The 19,883-nt window shown below is 56.4% G+C and overlaps 5 protein-coding genes across 5 annotated transcripts; 1 reads left to right on the top strand and 4 right to left on the bottom strand.

Annotated features, from left to right (window-relative positions):
* Window positions 1-210: 210 nt before the first annotated feature.
* Window positions 211-887, bottom strand: ISF_08437 (peptidyl-tRNA hydrolase domain protein; the record flags this gene model as incomplete). Its single annotated transcript, XM_018852040.1, has 2 exons — window positions 211-654; window positions 714-887. 2 exons carry the CDS (start codon window positions 885-887, stop codon window positions 211-213), a joined length of 618 nt encoding a protein of 205 aa, XP_018700783.1.
* Window positions 888-1,502: 615 nt separating this feature from the next.
* ISF_08436 (Heterokaryon incompatibility) lies at window positions 1,503-3,464 on the bottom strand (the record flags this gene model as incomplete). The annotated part of the gene is made up of 1 exon (XM_018852039.1): window positions 1,503-3,464. One exon carries the CDS (start codon window positions 3,462-3,464, stop codon window positions 1,503-1,505), a length of 1,962 nt encoding a protein of 653 aa, XP_018700782.1.
* Window positions 3,465-4,353: 889 nt separating this feature from the next.
* Window positions 4,354-4,746, top strand: ISF_08435 (hypothetical protein; the record flags this gene model as incomplete). Its single annotated transcript, XM_018852038.1, has 2 exons — window positions 4,354-4,459; window positions 4,517-4,746. The coding sequence occupies 2 exons, from the start codon at window positions 4,354-4,356 to the stop codon at window positions 4,744-4,746; spliced, it is 336 nt and encodes a 111-aa protein (XP_018700781.1).
* Window positions 4,747-5,149: 403 nt separating this feature from the next.
* ISF_08434 (RNA polymerase II Elongator subunit) lies at window positions 5,150-7,724 on the bottom strand (the record flags this gene model as incomplete). Its single annotated transcript, XM_018852037.1, has 2 exons — window positions 5,150-7,540; window positions 7,593-7,724. The coding sequence occupies 2 exons, from the start codon at window positions 7,722-7,724 to the stop codon at window positions 5,150-5,152; spliced, it is 2,523 nt and encodes an 840-aa protein (XP_018700780.1).
* Window positions 7,725-12,072: 4,348 nt separating this feature from the next.
* Window positions 12,073-13,503, bottom strand: ISF_08433 (zinc finger protein OZF; the record flags this gene model as incomplete). Its single annotated transcript, XM_018852036.1, has 1 exon — window positions 12,073-13,503. The coding sequence occupies one exon, from the start codon at window positions 13,501-13,503 to the stop codon at window positions 12,073-12,075; it is 1,431 nt and encodes a 476-aa protein (XP_018700779.1).
* Window positions 13,504-19,883: the final 6,380 nt, after the last annotated feature.

Genomic DNA, 19,883 nt, shown 5'->3' with positions numbered 1-19,883 from the left:
AGCCGGCTGGGTATTTTATGAAGCTTACGGACTAGACGCTGAAGTTTCACACCAAAATTCTTTTTATATCTTTGCTAAAGGGTGTAGCCCAAAGGAAGAATGCGACGGTTAAGTTTGTATACTTAGTGAAAACTGCGTTGTGATTTCCGGCCAGTGCTTGGGTGCGTAGGCGTTGTGCGTTATAGTCGATCTATGTATGCTCTCTCGCCACTATCTTGTTGAGTCAACTGGCGACTGGCCTGATGATGCATCATGGCTTGTTTGCGACGATTCGCTTTTGCCGTTGACTGGCTCTTCTGCTGACTTGTGGCCCGACCCGTCACTTCCGTTCCCGGGAACTCGCCTTGTCTCTGCTTCTGTCCGTGGCACTGCATGCCCCCCGCCCTCCTCCTCCTCCTCCGCCGCCGCCGCCCTATCCTCGTCCAACTTCCTATACTTGCGCCTGCTCTTCTTTGCCGCGCTGTCCGCCCTCCTTTTGCGGACCGCGCCGACCACGCCCGCGCGGCTCTCCGCGCCGTTGCGCAGGTCGTCCAGCCGCTCGGCCAGGATCTCGCGCGCAATCTTGCGGTTCTGCGAGCGGGAGCGCGTGGCCTGCGACTTGACCACGATGCCGGTGGGGATGTGCTTGATCTGCACCGCCGAGTTGGTTTTGTTCTATGCGGGTGTTAGAGAGGGCCTGGGAAACGGGGTGGAGAGAAGGGGGGGGGGGTTACGATTTTTTGACCGCCGGGGCCGCTGCCTTTGAGGTAGGACTCTTCGAGCTCGGAGTCGGGAGGGGGTTTGGGACGGGAGGGCATGGGCTTTTGGAGGGCGAGGGCGGAGTGGGTGAAGAGACGAGGGGATGAGGTGGCGGCGATGCGCGCGCCGCGGTGGAGGAGGCATAGCATGGTGGGTGGCGAGTTGAGATTGTTTAACCGGCTGAGGCTGATGAGTAGATGGGGCGGTGCTTGGTGTACAGAGTGCAATTGAGAAAGGATGGCGGTGCTACACTCTGCGGGTGGGTGAGTTGCTGAGATGGTAGATGCAGGATCGAGGTCGGATGAAGTGAAGTGGACGGGTTGTATGTAGTAGATATATGAGGTGGGTCGGTCGCTGGGCTGTACTGTGGACGTCAACCGAACGTTGATATTCAACACAAAATATATTACATTTGTGGTAGACCAGCTCCTCTCATCTTTGGTTGAGTAAATTTCTACTTTGCAAAAAGGAGTAAATAAGAGTGCTGATCCGTCTTGTTCATCGATTACTCCAAGCCTCGGAAGCCCTGGGCTTATAGAACGGGTTACACCGTAGATCTAGACAACTTGACCTACGACATCCGGGAAGAAACTTGGGTTGCTATTTCATGGGATGTCATGTGTCAATTTATTATCATGTGTCAATTTATTATCAATACAATACTCAAGATTGCGTGGTCAAGGATACGTGCTTGCTCGAGGCGTTGTGTGACTTTTCTTCCATGTACTCCATAATGCAGCAAATATTGCAGCTCTTAAACTTGTCTATTTCGTCACTCCCCACCCAGATAGCATCCTGTGCCGTCTTTTCGCTCTTGATCTGACGAACTTATTAATTCTACTCCGACGATCATTCTCCCTGCGGCGCTTCTGCAACCGCCGATGGATGGCCCTGACCTCATCCCTCCCGGGGCGTCGCGTCCGGATGTGCGTCTGCGTCCGGCTGTCATGAGCACGAGCTTCCTTGCAAACCAGACAACCGGATCCGCCGATGCTAATCTCAACGAGTGGAATGGCATCCCATCCCCACGCGTAGTCCTCACCCACAGATATCGTGACCCCGGCCTTGTGCCACGGAGCCGCTGCTTTCCCCGGTGACCGCCCCCGTTCGTCGGCGGCAACTCTCTCGCCGACTAGGAGCTTGTGCCGCCCGTCGGTGCCGCGCGCGTTGCAGTCAAACGCGACGAGCTCTCCCCGCGAACGACGTCCATTCGTCACCAGCACCGTCAAGAACGGCACCCCCAGACCGTCGACGCGGACCAAGAACCCAAACCCAAAGTTGAGGGCGTCCATGACGCACCGCGACTGCAGCTGCATCAGGTCTGCCCAGACGCGCGCGTACCGCTCCGACTGCAAGACTGGGTAGAACCTGGCCTCGGTCCGCCGGGCGACGAACCGCAGCGCCCGGTCGTAGTTGTTGACCAGCGTCTGCGCGATCATGAGCAGCTGCTTACGGGAGTACCGCCCGGCGCCGAACGCGAGCGCCACCTCGACGGCGGAGGACCAGGCGCCCCCCGAGTAGAGAATGAGCGTCAGGTCGCGGTGCACCCAGCCCTTGTCGCTGCGGTGGACGGGGCCTAGCGGCCGGAGGATCGTGCACGGTCCGACCGGGCGCGCGGTGAGCGAGACCGTGCCCTCGGGGTCGGAGACGCTGACCGGCGCGTACGGCGTGACGGTGTCTAGCCCCGAGGCCGACGACAGCACGTGGCGCCTCGAGCAGAGGACCTCCGCGCACGTGAGGCTACCAGACGCACCGTCGTCGTCGTCGTCGTCGTCGTCGGCCGTGGCCATCGCCGGCGGCACCAGCAGCCACCGGAGATGCCCGGCCCTGAGCGCCGCCTCCGTCCACCGCCTCCACGCGCTTTCCCGCGACTCCCCCGCCGGCCGCACGGCGATCTCGACCGTGGATACCGCCATGGCGCCGTAGACCTCGTCGACCGGGAGGAACGCGCGGCGATTACCCAGCATCTCCATGACGCGCGTGCGGTCCACCGCGCCGGTGCGGCGCGCCGCCATGCCCGCAAAGTGCGAGAAGAGCAGCTCGTACCGTCCGCGGTCCGCATCCTCACCGACACGGATACACTCCCGAATGTCTAGCTCCTCGCAGAGCCGGGGCAGCGCGGCGAAGAGCTCGTCCGGGACGCGCAGCGGCGTCAGTTCGGCGCCGATCCAGAGGACATCGGCGGCGAGGAGGTACTCCTGCAGCGTCCACACGCGCGTGCCCCAGGCGGCGCTTGTGAACCTGGCGAGGGCCTGCATGGCGCGCACCAGCGCTGCGCGTCCGGGGCCGCGCGCCCAGCGCCGGTGCGCGGCGTCTTCGGTCCACGACTCGTCGCGCCAGACCTGGAGCGCCCCGGCGAGCTCCGCGGCGCCGTGGTCGATGTGCGTCTGCGTCAAATCCAGCTTGACCGTGAGGACAATCAGGACGGCGGTGGCGTCGCCGTAGATGCGGCCCATGAGGGGGATCTGCTCGCACATGTCGTCCTCGGAGTCCTGCAGGATGCAGAAGAGGTCGACCCAGCAGTGGCGCACCTCCTGCGGGAGGAGGCTGGGTTGGAGGATGGTCTGCTGGATGGCGTCGGCTCCAAAGGAGGGCGCGAGGGGCAGCTGTCGGGGGAAGATGCGGTCCGACCAAGCGTGAGAGACGGCGAGATACGGCGGCGCGTGGCCGACCTCGAAAACCTCGACGGCCCAGGCGGTGGTGTTGAGGAGCCGGAAGGTCTTCATGGCGACGGGGAGACGGTGCTGTAATATCAGCTTGGCTCTAGGTGGGCGGGAGAGAAAGTATTCAACTGCTCATTGATTGGATCGGTGGCTTGCCTTCGTTTATGCTTGTATGAGGCGTTAATGATGATAGGTGAGGAGGAGAGCTGAAATGGTGTTCAGCCACCAGCTGTATATGGGACGGCCACGAGGTAGGGGTACAAGTAAGCAAAGTGTAGAGCGTTGAAATAGAATGATGTAAGTGATATAATGCCTATGTACAGATGCGTCTAATATTGAAGTTATTTTACTTATTTTCATATCTTTTATTCAGTCTTTTGAACGAATACCAGTAGATGGGAGTAGCTAGTGTAAGTGATCCAAGCGTAATTGTCAGGCTATGCCGACCTGCACTCACACCATTCTTTCTTCATAATTTATTGAAGAATAATTAGTTTAAGAAAAAAAAAAAAAAAAAAAAAAAAAAACCTACATATCTATGCAAGACGGAGAGTCGAGTCGGCAGCGCTAGCATCACACCCCGTCCAACTCGGCAACCCCTGGCGGCGATTTTATAGTGGGGGAGTCCCTTTAATTTTCGACAACCTCGTCCCGTCAACTCCGAAGTGACACCATCGGCAAGAAACCTTTTCAACGAGACCAACGACCCGACGGTATCCGCGATATTCTCCGTAAACGATTGATCAGAAGCCGTGGCCAAACTCTTGTCAGCCAACGCAACAAGCCTGACGTCGCGCTTCAACATAACCGTCCGTCGACGCTCCCCCCTTCGTCGAACCTGCCCTCGACAGCCCCGGATCTTTGCGACGACGCATCACGACCAGTGCCCCGAGCCCTTCAGCAGCATCGATCACGCTCTCTTCCTAAATAAGAAACACGTACCACCGCAACCATGTCCACCTTTGCCCAGTTCACCAAATGGCTGCGCAAGAAGCAGATCCAGATTGAAGTCACCTTTGCCGTCTACATGTTTACGCCCTGGGAGAAGTTTGCCTTTTGTACGTCCCTCCTCGCACCACCTGCATACGCCCTACTAACGCTCACCTTGGCGGCAGACTCCATCGTCTTCCTCCTCTTCAGCCTCACCTTCATCGCCGCCATCCTCTACCTCCCCCACCACGTCACCGTCCTCGCCGGCCGCGTCTGGTACTACATCAACGGCGAGAGCATCGACGTCGCTGCCTCGGCGCGCGAGGCCGTCCGCGAGGTCCTGACGTCGGGAGTGCTCGACGCCACCATGCCCATCATCCCCGCCGCCACGCCGCTCGTCAAGGCGGAGCTGTGAAGCGCATCCTCGTGGTAGGGTGGGAGGGACGCGAGGTTGGCATGCGACATTCGAATGACGTGGAGCGGGACACGGGCGGGGATGGCAAACATACAACCGAGAGTCCGGGAAAACAGAAATAGCATAGGGGCGCTGTCTGGAGTCGGCAATGGCGTCAGGTGGGAATGAGACATACGAGACGCGATGGTGCAAGTTGCCATCCGGACAGGAGACCTAGCGGCATGCCGTTGCTACATACAATGGCCCACGGAAACCCAGCACTGATGCACATATGCATAACTATACATATTCTCAGCGAACGAGACCTTAATGATAATACCACATATACTACGTGTTCATCCTGTATTGCACTGTGAATGCTCTTGTCTATGTTTTTTCATTCATCATCATGCATGTATATTCTTTACGTGGTTTTCCAAAACCCATCCTTAAACGCATACACTCGCAGCGACGAGTCCTCTCCCGCCACAGCAAGCTCAGCAACATCCGTCCCGCCGCTCTCCTTCTCCTGCGAGGGTCGCCACGCGAGCTGCGCCACCGCCTTGGGGAGGTGCATGTCCGTCGGCAACGGCCGCTCCTCCGCCTTGGCGCCGTCCGCAGACACCAGATACGTGCCGACGCGCCCGTCCTCGGTGCCGAACGCGAGCAAGCAGCGCCCGTCCGCGGCGCGGCGCGGCAAAAAGTCGACAGCCGTGACGGGCACGCCGATCGACAGCGCCGCCGCCTGCGCAAACGTAAGCGGCTTTCCCTCCGCGTTGGTGGCCTCACCGCGCCACAGGCGGATCTGCTTGTCGCGGCCGGCGGTCGCGAACAGCGGCGCGGTGCCACGCGGCGCCCAGGCGCAGTCGAGGATCATGCGGGCGTGGCCCTTGGGGTTCGCCTGCAGCAGCTCGTACCCGGGCGTCTCGCCCGACGTCCGTTGGAAGACGGCCCACTGGCGGTCGCGGCCGACGCTGAGGAGGTGCGCATCGTCCGGGGCGAAGCGCAGCCGTGTGGCGGTGAGCGAGTGCGCGGCGAGCGGGGGGCGCACCTCCGTCCAGCGCGGCGCCGTCTCGAAGAGCCGGATGACGGCGTGGTTGACGGAGCTGGCGCGGCAGGCGCTCGCGACGAGACGCCGGTCGTGGCTGGCGGCCAGGCAGGACAGCTCGTACCCGTGGCCGTACAGCTTCTCGACCTCGGGCCACAGCGTGCCGCGCGAGAGGACGTCCTCGGTCGGCGGGCGGACGTCCTCCTCGGCGGCGGGGTCGAGCTGCGACTTCTTGACAATGGATGCGGGGTCCATGGCCTCGCGGTCGCGGTCGTCGATGGGCTGGGCCTCAGCGGCGTCATCCACGGCGTCGACGGCCTTGTTGGAGAGGCCGAGGACGGGCATGCTGGCGGCGTCTGGCATGGCGGCCGCTCCGTCCTCGGCGCTACCGATGCCGCCGAGTCGATGCAGCAGCGCGGCGACGGCGCGCGGCTCGCTGAAGACGCGCATCAGCTTCTCGTCGGCACCGGAGACGAACTGCGTCGCGCTGATGGAGTCGATGCAGTTGAGGTCGTAGCCGTGGATCTGCGGCCTCGACATCTCATGCCATGTACCGGCCGCACCACCACCTGCAGTCCACCGGGCGTGCAGCCTCGTCGTCTGGTCCAGGCTGGTCGAGAGCAGGTACGCGCCGTCGCGGGACCACGCGATGCCCGTGACGGCCTTTGTGTGCCCCGAGACGGCCACGCACGGCCGCCACACGTCGTCGTCCGGGTCGTCGCTCCGCTCCCAGCGACGCCAGCTACCCGTGCGGCCGAGGCACGCGACCGAGCGGCCGTCGGGCGACCACAGGCCCGTCCAGAAGCCGCCGGTGCTGCCCGTCGCCGTCGTCGCGCCCTTCTCGCGGCTGATCTCGCCCAGCCGCACCGTGCTCACCCAGATGCCCGACGTCGAGTCCGCCTCCCAGATGGCGAGCGAGTTGTCCGCCGACGTCGACAGCAGCCGGAGCGTCCCGTCGGCGCTGGCGTTCCACCGCGCGCTGTAGATCCAGTCCTCGTGGCCCAGGAGGAGCGCCTCAAAGGTGACGGAGAAGTCCTTGCTCCCCGCCGCCTTGATCCAGTGCGCCTTGTTCGAGGGCGACTTGCCGGGCATGTAGGCGCCGCCCGAGGGGTCGGCGCCGTCTGCAGTGGCCGCGGGCAGCTCTCGGCCCTGGTGGAACCGCCAAATGCGCACGTACTTGTCCTGGCTGGCGGAGGCGAGCAGCAGGTCGCTCCCTGGTCGGCTGCTCTCGCGGGCGAAACTCAGCGACCGGATCCAGCCCTCGTGGCCCCGCAAGCTTGCCTGCGATTGGAACTGGATGGGGTCCGCGGCTGTCTCCGCGGTGAGGATCTGGATGGTGTCCTTGGTGCCGGCCGCGGCCAGGACAAGCGCGTCGCGATCATCGCCGAGCCAGCTTAGAGACAAGGCGAGGGGGAAGAACTTGGGCGTCGTTTTGACACTTTGGAGTAGCTCGAGCTTGTCCGACGCAAAACTCCATATGTGAATGGTGGCGTCGGCAGCACCGCTTGCGACGAGCCACCTTGCTGGATCGCTCGCGAGGCGGATCGCCGCAATGCAGTTTATGGCTCCGGCGTGGTCATGTGACGTGTGCAATATCCCAAATTTCGTCTGATTTGGCGTCGATTTCCAGATAATGAGAGACTTGTCGTTGGCGCCACTGACGAGATAGCTTGCCTGGTCGCCATCTTCTTCTGGTAGAAATGTTACCGCCTTGACAACATCCCCATGCCCTCGTAATAATACTAAAATCCCCCGTTGTTTATCTTCCTGTGACTTTTGCATGAGCTTTGGTTCATTCACAGGCTCCAAGGATCCTTACCTTTGGTGCCCACAGGGCGATATTGGTGTCTGCGCCAAAGGCCAGCAAGCCGCTCCGGCTCCAGTCCGCGACCGCGGTTTGCCTGTTGGCGCCGGCAGACAAATACTCTACAGAGACGTGCTGGCTGCCCATATCATCAGGTATCACCGGGCTTTGCTTGTTGGTGTGAGTCTGAAAATTGTGTCCACCTCTTACTCTGATTGGCTGCAGGGGCGAGAGTTTCGATGTGGTTTTGGTGATGACCATGGATTAGTCATCATCTGATTGGCACGAGCGTTTGCTGCCCGACGTCAACGGTCCAAGATCATCTTCAATTACTCGGATATTGAGAGAGATAAATTTTGCCTTTGACGGCTACGGTGCATTATTGCCATTCAACACCTTCCGATATCAGATTTGCCACATCATTCAAAAGTTCCAAAATGGCTGCTGCTACGGAGCAAATATCCCTGGCCGTTGAATTTTCGTATGTCCACCTGCAGCCTCGATGGTGCTATTCTTGCTGCTGCCATCAAGCCGAGCATTTTACTGGCTTAGAATGAATTGGAAAGGAGCACTCCAGTTAACTTGAACATAGTGGCGGGCTAGAGATGCTATTCTCGGATCAAAGACTGCATTCCTTGACTCTACCAGCTCAGGACAAAGATGGGAAGCCTACCACTCTCGCATTTCTGATTGACCATCTTTGTCGAAACGTGATGAATGACACAAGAAAAGAGCTTTTCGTCTTGGAAGACCACCTGTATGTCTCGAAAACCGCCGCAAGCACTGCCGGACCCCACGGAAGCAAGGCGGCAACGTACCCCATCCTGCTGCAGTTCGCTGGTCGATGAGCCGCAGTAGTCTTGTTCTCTCCGCCGCTCACAGCACATACAACCTTGCCTATTCTTTCAGCTTCGGGGCTAACTTTTCTTTCCGCTGATCTAGACGACCAGGCATCTTGGTCCTCATCAACGATGCCGATTGGGAGCTCGAAGGCGAGGAGGCGTATGAGCTAAAGAGTGGTGACAACATTCTGTTTGTCTCAACGCTCCACGGTGGATAAAGGAGCATTTTTTTTTGACTCGAGAAAGGCCACCCGCGTGCGACGACTGGAGGAGGAAAAAAAAAACCCGACATCAGACGGCTTCGAGGACGCTTGTCTCGTATCGACTCTCGACTCGAGGGGAACAACTGCAAGTGGCCGAACAACGTCGCCATGTCTCAGATCTTATCCCATCCACACGCAAGGAGAAAAAAAAAGTGTGCCCCGACTCAGCTGTACAGGGGCATAGCACACAGTCAAGGCCAAAGTCGGCCGAAGAAGAAAAAAAATCAAGCCACTGTACTCGGCGGATATGTTTTCTCTCCGTTGGCTGTCATGTCGTTGGCTGCTCCCCCGCACGCCACACGGTTTTTAGCAACGACCACCGCTGAAAGGAGGCCGCAAAATCGACCTTTTTTGGGTTCGTCTGTTGGAATGCAGAAGAGCACGCACCACGTGCAGTTGAAAAAAAATAGACATATCACTTTCGGATTTTTCTCCATCGCCCTGCCCTCACCACTTCCATGTCGTTGTTTGTGTCCGCCAAGGCGCCTCGGGCGTGTATCTAGCGATTGTTCGCGCCTCGTCATCGGGTCCTTCAAGCTTTTTTTTTCCCGTCGAGACGTCTCAAACGGCTACGACTTTTGTCGGGAGTGGTGGGGGCACTTGGCAAGCACGGAGCTCTGTTTCGACATTAGATCGGACGCCTCGAGCGGCATAATTTGAACGGCATAAATCTGCCACCCGGGGACTGTTTCGGAGGGGCAATCCTCGTCTGTGGTTGACTGGAATATCTGCGCGTCATGTCAATGAGGCATACTCTCTTGTCACCAACTTTTTTTCCAATCCCGTGTCTTGTCTCTAATTTGCGGCCCGGTATCGTGTTACCCCTCTCCGCTGTGATGGTGACACCCTCCGACGGAAGGAACAGGAATTGGGGTTGAGGCGGGCTTCCGCAAAGGCACAGACAGTTCCGGGACATTTCTTCCTCGGGTCGCACGGAGCACCGCTCCATGGTAGATTACCTTTGAACGACCCCTCCCCCCTCCTTGCCTCCCCACCGCTTGAGATCCTACGTTGCCGGGGCGGGTAGGTGAAAAGTAGGGCGAGTAGCTGCAGACCGTGTGCTCAGATCGGCTTGCAGACGGGCAGCGGCCGATGGCCGAGTCAAAGCTTCTCATCTCCTCCCTTCCTGCCCCAGAAGCAACTTTATCTTCTTCGGTCGGGCCAGGGGAGCCAAGACAAGCTTTATTGTCGCAATATACAATGCCCACACCCAACATTGCCGAATTTTTGTGGTGGGAAGAAATCAAATGTCTCTGCTTTTAGTCGCCGGACGGGTTTCACCAATGACGAAGACTACAGCACGTCTTAATGAGCAATTTCTTCGATGGCCGTCTACCAAATGGCCCAGCTTGTCTCTTCCAAGCGACATCGGGGACACTGACAGTCACCGACTTCCTACCCTGTGCGGTCGATGCAAGACGACGTGGCTTTTGGCGGCTGAGGTAGGCTTACACAGCATCTTGTGTACTCCCCATTCTCGATCAATTTTGCTGCTGCGCGCGTACACCTGGCCACTGACTGGCTGGCGAGAATGCTCGTCGCCTGTTGGCCCCTGCAGAACAACAAACGCATAGTTTGCTGTGGTTGACGCCTCAAAAAAGTATGCGACCCAGCTGTAGGTCATGCCTTGCAGCAAAGGCGCATGCTGCAGCATGATCTGGCCAAGCAGATACTGTAGGGGGGTGTTTCTGTCTGTCTTGTCCTTTCCTTGCTCAATCTTTTATCAGGGGTCCAATCCTTGACAGTTTTTTTTTTCCACAAGGCGTTTCCAACAAAGGGCTTTGCTTTTTTGACATCATCCCCCCCTCGCCTTCATCACCAGCCGTGTTCCAGTTCTGTCCACCCCCTCGTGGAAATCGACCGAGGTCGACGGATTGGGTAGTTCTCGCAACCTCTTTCGGGGGAAGCATCTCGACGCAAGGGAGGAAACTCACGCCAGAAAGAGGCGAACATTCGTTGATTGGTTGGGAGTGGTGGTTGGTGGTTTGATGGTGGCGTCCAAGTCAACCCCCCTCCCCGCCTTGTTGCTTTTTCCAAAAAACGGGACGGCACTTTCCCAAGAAGGCGTTGTTGTATCTTTCTCTCTATTTTCTTGTTTTCTTTTTGCCACTAGTGTATGTCCTTTTTTAGTGCTGGAACCGAAAAAAGTCGTCGCAAAGCTCTCTTTTTCGTAGGTAGGGGTCAGGGGCGCAAAACATGTTGTGTAATTCGTGTACACCATGATGATGCGTTCTGGGGGGGGGGGACCGTACCACTCCCCGTCTCGAAAGTGAGGCAGACATACTCGCGGTATAGAATCACTACCTCCTCACCGAAATTCGGTACCTCAATCTAAGTCGAATCTCGCCGGCATTGTTCGAGGTGCGGCCCGATGCTGCACCACCAAAGTGAGGGAGGGGGATGTGTGTGACCCGGGTGTCGCTCTGTATTCTGCTGTTACGTGTATCAGAGTTACACAACATGCTTGCGTAGGCGCCATCTGCAAGATAAATTGATACGTGACCGAAAAAAGAAAAACAAGGCGGGCATGTATACTGTGCGAGCTTGCTTGTATAGTTAGCCCCCAAGCGGCAGGAACGACACATTGGTAGACAAAAGGCACTGCCACTTTGTTTTAGTCTGTCCATCGATGACATCCTGTGAAACCACGGGCTAAAGAACAAACACTCCAAGTTTCTGTATTTGCACAAATATTGGTTAGGTAAAATATGTATTGTAGCTTTTTTGCTGTCATACTACGTCCTTAGAGTGCGGGCTCAGCTTTCCTCCCAAGTGCTGTATAACCTCGCTGGTATATGCGGTTGCCCCAATAAGTAATCACTCCTCCAACAAGACCCTTCTTTTGCCTCTGAGATGTATATAGACAATGGAACCCAAAAAAGTGATATGTGGTAAGATAAGATATGCCAGTGCTGAATGTGTAGAGTTTACTCCTGAGAGAGACCCATCGACAAGCAGCTGTGAAAAAGAGTGTCAAGTACAACATTGGGTAGTTCAGACAGCCACACCAAAACAAAGCAAAAAAAAAAAGACAGAGTAACCTCCCAACTTTTTCCCGAGATGAGGTTGCTATCGTTGGTGTTGCGATAGCAGCCACTACTCCCATGTATCCACCCCCAAGTCGCCGGTTTTGTTTCCCTCAAGTCAAGTCGAATTCCAAAATCGCAAAAAATAGCAGAAAAATTACAGGCGCCAAACAAGAAACTTGCCAGACTCTGGACGGGATCTGACTGTGGACAGAGTTCTCGCGTCCCGGCCCAGGTCAGCCATGCGCGTTCATAAGTATATTTCGTCACGTCGTGTCGGCTCCCGGCGCGAGAGCCGACTCTGGACCCAAATCGCTCCTTTTAAATGTTGTGTTTTTCTTTCGTAATCATCAGTAGTCGTAATTTAGTACAGGCGGTCGGTAAAGCTCATGTGGTGACTGTGGTCCTCCTCGTAGAGGACCTCGGGCTGGTCAAACATGGTGTACTCGGGATTATGTGTCCTTGGGATGCTGGCAATTCCAGGAGCGGCGGTCTGGCTGGAAAGATCATAGGCAGACATGCTGTGGTGTCGGGGAATTTGGGGTAGAGGCTGCTGGGGCACAGGACCAGATAGACTCTGAGATCGGGGCTGACCCTTGGGCTTGCGGGCTGCAACGGTGCGCGCCTTGCCGCGGCCCTTGACACCCTTGTTGCTGTTCTTGTAGTGCTCATTGAAGTACTCGAAGAGCTCCAAATGCTCCTCGGGAATATCACCATCAGCAGCAAACCTGACAAACATAGCTGTGAGTGTCTTGATGCTCTCCTTGTGGAAGTTGTTCTGATGAGTCTTCATGTTGCCCAGCTGGGAGAATGTCTTATTGCAGTCGTCGAGCTTGCAGACATATGGCTTCATGCCCTTGTGAGTCTCCTCATGGGAGCGGACATTGCCGCGCTGAGCAAAGGTCTTTCCGCAAATGCGGCAAGAGAAGGGCTTCTCGCCAGTGTGGCGGCGCATGTGTGTCTTGAGGTTGCCGCGCTGAGAGAAGGTGAGACCGCAGTTGTCCTTAGTGCACACATAAGGCTTGGCACCAGTATGCGTGCGGCGGTGAATGTCCAAGTGAGTCTTTTGAACAAAGCTCTTGTTGCAGTTGGGACCATCGCAAACCCACTTCTTCTTGGGTTTGCTCTCAGCAGGAGTAGCGGCGCTGGAGGGGGTCGTTGGTTCGGTGTGGTCAGCACGTGGAGTATGAGCGGGTGTAGGGCCCTGGGAGGCCTCAATGTTGGCCTCGGACTTCTTTCGCTGAATAGCTTTCATAAGCTCGTCGACATCGGTGTCGAAGTTGACCCTATCAACGGGGTTGATGGTCTCGTTGTATGTAATCGTTTTGGCGTTAGCGGTAGGGTGCGAAGAAACAGAGGAGCGGCTGATAGAGCCTCGAGACTGGCTGCGAGCAGAAGGAGAAGGAGCCTGCATTTCATGGAGAGGCCTAGAGTCGCGCTGGAAGATCATGCGGCTCTGATCAACCTGGGGCAGCTGGCGCTCCTGGTAGTCATTGCGAAAGGGCGAGCCAACGGGCGAAGTGGGCGACGGGCTGTGGTAAGGCACGTATTGAAAAGTAGTAGAACCCTGATATTGAGGGGTAGTGAAGGTGGGCGGCGCAGGTTGCGAGTTGTAAGCCGGTCCAACAACATATTGGGGTGCCATCTGGCGTTGAGGCTGTTGCATCTGCGGAGCAGGGCCGCGAGAGTCGTAGGGCAAGAAGCCGTGGCCGTCCATCATGCTGAAGTCGCTGGGGATATTCTGCGGCCAGCGACCCCAGTTGGGGTGGGCGGCAGGTTGAGCAGTGAGGGCCATTGTGTGAGATGTGTTTATTCTGCTCATAGGAGCAAGGCGGACGCCGGTGATATACAGGAGAGGCCAAAAGGCAAAGCGAAGCAAAGCAAGCAAGATGCAGAAGAGTAGTTGATGATTTTGATGATGACGATTTCAAGGATGCAGGTGTTATACGTATTGAATGCAAAGAAATTTTGCTTATGGTGATGAAGCGATGGAACAGAGAAGTGGTGAAGAAGGGCGGAGGGCCTGAGGGTATATATGTTCGAGATGCTTTGTAGAGCTGGGGTCCTTGAGGTGGTGGACGAGGGGGTTAAGTATCCGGCGAGGCTGCAGAGCAAGCATCCAGGTGCAGAGTTAGACAGACGAGAGGTGCAGAGGTGTACAATAAGTTTTAGGACCAGGGAGTGGACCGGGATTCTGGGTCGGAGATCTTGGCTCAGAGTAGGCCTGCATTAGACCAGAGGCAGGCAAGCAGGCAGTGGCTTTTTGTCGCCCACCGGGGTCAGGTCCCATCGCGGCTGGGCAGGCTTGAGATGTGTCCCCATAGTTGGTTGATGGCGGGCTTTGTTGAGGGTGGTATCTGAGGCGAGAGGGTTGAGGGCGTGTGATGTGTGAGGTTGGTGTGGGAGGAGGAGTAGGAGGAGAGGAGAGGAGACGCCGATGAGTGAGAGAGGGGAGAGGGGGGTGAGAGGAGTGCGGGCTGAGGGGGGAGGGGTGGCTGTGGAACGGATGAAGGATGGATTGTCCCGTACTGGGGTATGAATAACAAGAGACGAGAAGAGAGAGGGCACGGACGGCGTATTGCTTCAGAGAGTGACCAAGGTGTGGATAAGAAGGTGGGACGAGTTTGCGATCGAGGTTGGCGGCCGAGCCAGGCTGGCTGGCTAGTTCAGAGTAGACTGTATTCGTACTGGTAGATGTTCGTAGACAGACAGAAAGACAGACAGACAGACGAACTAACTAGTGAGTTAGCTGAGCGGGTGAGTCTTGAGCTAATCTTTTCAGGTGAACACACAAAGAGGCACGGGATAGTCGGAGACGGATCAAGAGCCACCACCAATTGGCTGCTAGCTGTTGTTATTTAGGGCGGAAAGATGGGAGACGTGAGGAAGAGAGGCCGAGTTGCAAGTACTAACTGGTAGTTAGAGGAGCATCCGTCAAGGCCAAGATGGGACCGCAAGGTACCGGCGACCACAGACAGCCGCAGAGTCCATGTATGAACATACTTGACCTGTCACCTACCCAGCCCAGTACGAGGGACATGGATATGATGGCGCAAAGACGTGAAGACAGCTTGGGGATTTCGGCGTAGAGTACGTATCCGCAGAGCCATCCATGTACATACAGTATGTACCTCTTGAGACGGGCGGGCGCCGAAAGACAGGGTGATGGGTGGCGGACCAAGACATTGGCTGGACACTTCGTCCCATTTTGGTGGCAGTGGCCACGCAGCCACGCTACCTGGTGGAGGAGGGAGGCCACCGAAAAGAGGGCTTCTGCGGCGTGTTCTGGACAGGCCGTGGCCAGAAAGGGTCCAAGGGAGAAAAAAAAGTGTCTGAAGAGGCTCGTTCCTGGCTGGGCGCTGGCTACGGGCAGGCGGGCCAGCAGGCCAGCAAGCTCCCGGGGCAATTGGCTCCGGCGGGCAAAAGATTTGAGCCAGAGGACCCGATCATACAGACGTTGGAAAGCCTCACGGCTATATCACGCAGCCACGAAATAAGTGGTTTGACGGGTCGGGGCTGAGCTTGGGACGGTTCTCTCAGTAATGACAGCTACTGGTAATCTCTCGGTACGGTCATGCGAAGATGCGAGGTGGAAATGACTTGATGATGCGAAATCGATAAGCGACGGCAATGACAGCTTAATTTTACGCTGTTGAATACCTGGCTCTTTCAGAATACCAGACCAGCTGAGGATGGCGAGAAGATCAATTCATGAGGCCGAGGTACGACGATAGCAGATAGGGTGCCAGCCACGGCAAACCGCAAAGAGGAGATTCAATGAAGCTGTCGAAGCCACGGTCGACAGCGAATCGAATGGTTACTCTGTACTGGACAAGGGAGGAGTCGTGCTGAGCCGTGATGGGAAGCAGAAGGTCAGGTCAGGACGGTGTGCGTACTGTATCCGTAGCTTGTCGTGGGACGCACCAGAGAGAGGGAGGAGATGGGGAGTGAGCTTAGTAAGGCTAGGGTCTATGCGGGGCCAGCTTATTTTTGGCAGGGGAAGAGGAGAGTGTATGGTGGGACCAGCCATTCGGCCCAGATGACAAGTTTTTTTTTCCTAGGTGGTGAAAATAATGAGGGGAGAGGTAAAATCACAGAGGATCGGATAGTAGCAAAAAATAGACGCGTAATCTGCACTATTGCAATTGTTGGCGTTGGGGTTGCGGCCGGTGAGGGGAACACGGAACACCAAATGGCTTTGTACTAGGTAGGCGAGGGTGCTGATCAGGTTACCTGTTTGGGCGGCAGCAACTACCCCCAGTACCTTGATAACACGGGGAGATGGGGAGTCGTTGACGTGACCTGGGCCTTGGCTGTGAATGGACAGGCTGTGCGGGTGATGTTATTACCAGTATTGTCTATTATCGCTGTCATTAATTCGTACGTACATTCGTGTTGCTTTCTCTTATAGGCCGGTTTGGCGAAATACCAGGTACAGCTGAGCCATATTCCCACAGTGGCGCCGGGCTGGCGAGACGCCCTGCGTTGGCACGGCTCAAGTTGTACCTTTCCATATCGACGGGCAGGTAAACTGGCACAAGAGTGCCCAGTGCTAATTCTTTTGCACACGGCTGTCGCTAAAAAGAGTCACTATGCGCGCTGAGGGACCTACCTAACTTGCCCTGTAACTCTGCACAGCGTGCATGCGCTATCTGTTTTAGCATGTCAGTAGCCCTCACCACACCATGGAGCCCGCCCATGGTACCTCCTAGCCCTACGCATTACCCACGCATTGACAAGTAGCCTTCCATTCCTTCCTCCCATCCATCTCAAGCCTGCTGCACCATCACCACTTGCTGCGGCACCGCATAGCTGCAAGTTGCAACAAATGACACCGCATCATCTGTACCATGCCAGCACCCGGTTGAAGCATCCCGCTGGCATCTCTGCATCTCATCTTCAACACATGCTCAAATCCCACCTTCTCCGCCCCTCTCCTCCTCGATTCGCCTGCCAGCTCGCTTTCTCGCGTTTCTCGCGCCCACAAACAAGCCTCGCCGGCAAACAGGACAAGCCACAGACCACACAAATAATGACAATATGCTGGCACACTGTCTTGCCTCTATCCAATGTTCCGAGCCAATTGCCACTGCCCGCTACCTTGATCCGCACGGGATGGCACAGCTGAATCTGGAGACTCTAATTCTCTAATGCACCATCCGTCACCTCCTTTGGCCCCTCCAGCTCCAAAAAGCTGTCACATTTTCCCAAAAATCCGACCTGCATGCTGGTCCTGCGTCCCGCGTCCGAGCCCATGAATCAGGCCCATAGCCCCGTCCGATCTCTCACTTGGCACTCTACTGGGCAAGGCCGTCCAGGGCTCTGCTGTTTAACTAGTGGTGCCAGTAAGTAACGAAGCCTCTCTGACATACTTCTCCTCTTTGTTGCTGACGCCCACTTCCTTGATAAAAGCATATCATATTATTATTACTATTACGACTACGGAGTACGGATACTCTCCCACCGTCTTCCGAGTCGCTCCCGCTCCGCACAACCAGCCTCATGCAGCTCAAATGTGGACTGTACCGTGCATCCGTGGAGACCGGAACAGGGCCCTTTCGTTACCCTGCCCCAAACCAAAGCATCAAAGAAAATATCCAACATTCCGTGCAGAGAAAACCCTTCTGCTACCAATCATTTTCTCTCGAGTCTCGCCATGGCCGTTGCTGGTTCCTCAGAGCCCCGCCCCCTTCGACTTCGACTCCTGACTAACAGCACACAGAAACACAAAAAAAAGCAGGTACCAACAACCGCTTCAATGTGGACGCTGCCCGTTGCTGCTAGCACCGGGCAGTTTCCGCCGTTATCCAGCTGGTGGCGCCGTGCCGTTTCGTTACCCGCGCCAACACAGGCTAGAACAAGACGACGTTGTCCCGCATCTCTGCCAGCTCATAGTCCCGGATGCCGCAGACATCCTCATGCACTTACTCGTCTGCTTCTACATACTAGTTAGCACCAAGGTATAGAGCTAGCACCAACGCAGGACAACACACCGGCGCTCTCCTCTACATGCCAGTGCATGCAAATGCTGTACTCCCGAATTGTACCCCCACGGGTCCGCTGTGAGCTTGCGTCTGTCGTGAGACGTTGCCTGTCCAGGCTCCGCCATCACGCAGCCCAGTTGCCCGACGACCGATGCCTCCTACGATGCCGTTCATTAAGTTACAAGTGTCGTCAATTGGGTAGATATGGGGCGACAGTTGCCCGTTTTCGGCAAACCCGCCCTTGGAAAATGCAACGTCCATTTGCTGGCCAATGGCCGGCCGTGGCATCCAGACAGTCGGGACGGGATCGGCGTGCCAACTGATCACCCGCCCGGCTTTGTGGCTATTTGCCCATTGTCGAGCTACTGGCAGCAAAGCTCACTGCCCTGTTGGGCTTAGGCTTCTTCTCTCACACTCTCAGCCACCACTCCAGGGAGAAGAATCTGGGCTTTTTAAAGTGGCGCTTATGCAGCCATCTTATCCGTACCTTTACTCCCTGTACCAACCAAGCAGCCGCGCCATCCAAGCAACCAAGACCCTCAGCCTGCGCCCTCGCAATACCAAGTCTCTGGGTACTGGGCCAGTAATCCGCGTGATGGCCCGGGTGGCTTGCACCGATTCGAGGTCACCACCAGCTGTGCGTTCATCCTATGCCAGCACTCGTGGTCACCGGCCAGTCAGTCCTGGTTGACCGCTGACCTGAATCATTGCTACGCTTTCCTCTACAGCTGAGCCCCCCCTGCCAGCATTTAGCATCGTGCCTCCAGTGCTAGCCACGACTCCCTTCCTCAACGACAGCAAGTGGGCTCCTTTTCACAAGGGAGACGGCATCGGAGCCGCCACACACAACATGGAAATATATCCCGTGTGCAGCTGCGCAAGCCATGCAAGGTGTGGCACACCTAACAGGTAGAGCCAGGAGATGTCACTGCAATTGACTTTGGACAAGCGGCTGGTGCCGACACAATCAAGCAGTGGCTCGGCTCGACTGTGGGGCAACGTTGGAGTGCTTCATCCCTACGAAGTACAAAGAGAGCTAACCCGACTGCCACAAGCACAGCATTTTGGCTGATATTTTCTCCCTCCAGCGCCAGGGGCGCGGCATCTCTGCTTCCCGCTCAATAGAAGCCGCAGATACGAATTACTGACGAGTCCAACTTCTATCGAGGATTTTGTGAATCGTTCAACATTCATTCCGTGTTTTGAGCTAACACGCTATTTGTAGATCAAAAGCCACACCTGTCCTGTTGTCCAGGACTGACCCGCGTCTCCCAAGCTAGCCAGGAGGGTCTGCCCAGGAATAAGAACGAGTGTGGCCCAGTAGATACGCTTGTACGAAGAGATTGACATCCACAACACCCAAATGCAGTATCGACACTAGTATGACGGCATCAATCGTTCGATCAGTCATCGAATCCGAGTTCTCAGTCAACAACTTCATCTAAGCCTTTACATGATCCAAAGTTTAAAAGGCGGATGCAAGAGTGCCCCTGCATCGGTCGGCCTATCCCATTACCCTCGGAGATGGAAGCTCAGTGAGCAGGTAGTTGAGCGGTTACAGGATGACCCCATTGGGGGAGCCTTGCTCATCAGCAAGTAACGAGCATTCATCAGCGCCAGGTAGAGGCAGCGAGTGCGCTTCTTGTAGCGGCACGGCTCGAGGCTAATTGCAGCGTTTTCGAGCACTATCCACGTCATTTACAGCTCACCCGGCAGCCACAGTGTCGCACTCGCAACAGCATGACTCTCTTTCAATGGCACCGCAACAGGCAAGAAAGTTGACGGTGCCGTAGCCTCTTGTCACGATAAGCCAATCTACCCCAAATAAAGATGGCTTACACATGCGGTTCGCCATCAAAAACAAGAAAATGCTATGTTATCAAGATCACAAAAGAAATGTCAAAATCTACCCGCCAGGTGCCAAGCGGATACGGGAGCAGCGCCATTCACTGTCAGATCGCGGAAGGCAAATGAATGACTAGATTTAGGAGCGACTTCAGTGTGGTTGTCAACGGCTTTTACCGAAATTCCTCGGGCGCTTCTCACTGGCAGCGCAGAGTCTCAGCCTCCTCTCGGGGGGTTGCATGCGCAGGCTTGGAGGATCCAGCACACCTCCGAGCACTTGGAAGCCCTGGAAAGGTGGCTTGCAGCGTTCCCAGAGCTTGGGAATCTTACTGCAGCTCAGCTCTGC

Source organism: Cordyceps fumosorosea, assembly GCF_001636725.1.
Source record: "Cordyceps fumosorosea ARSEF 2679 chromosome Unknown scaffold_30, whole genome shotgun sequence".
NCBI lineage: Eukaryota > Fungi > Ascomycota > Sordariomycetes > Hypocreales > Cordycipitaceae > Cordyceps > Cordyceps fumosorosea.
The sequence above is the reverse complement of the archived record's forward strand: the minus strand, read 5'-3'. Positions and strand labels throughout refer to the sequence as shown.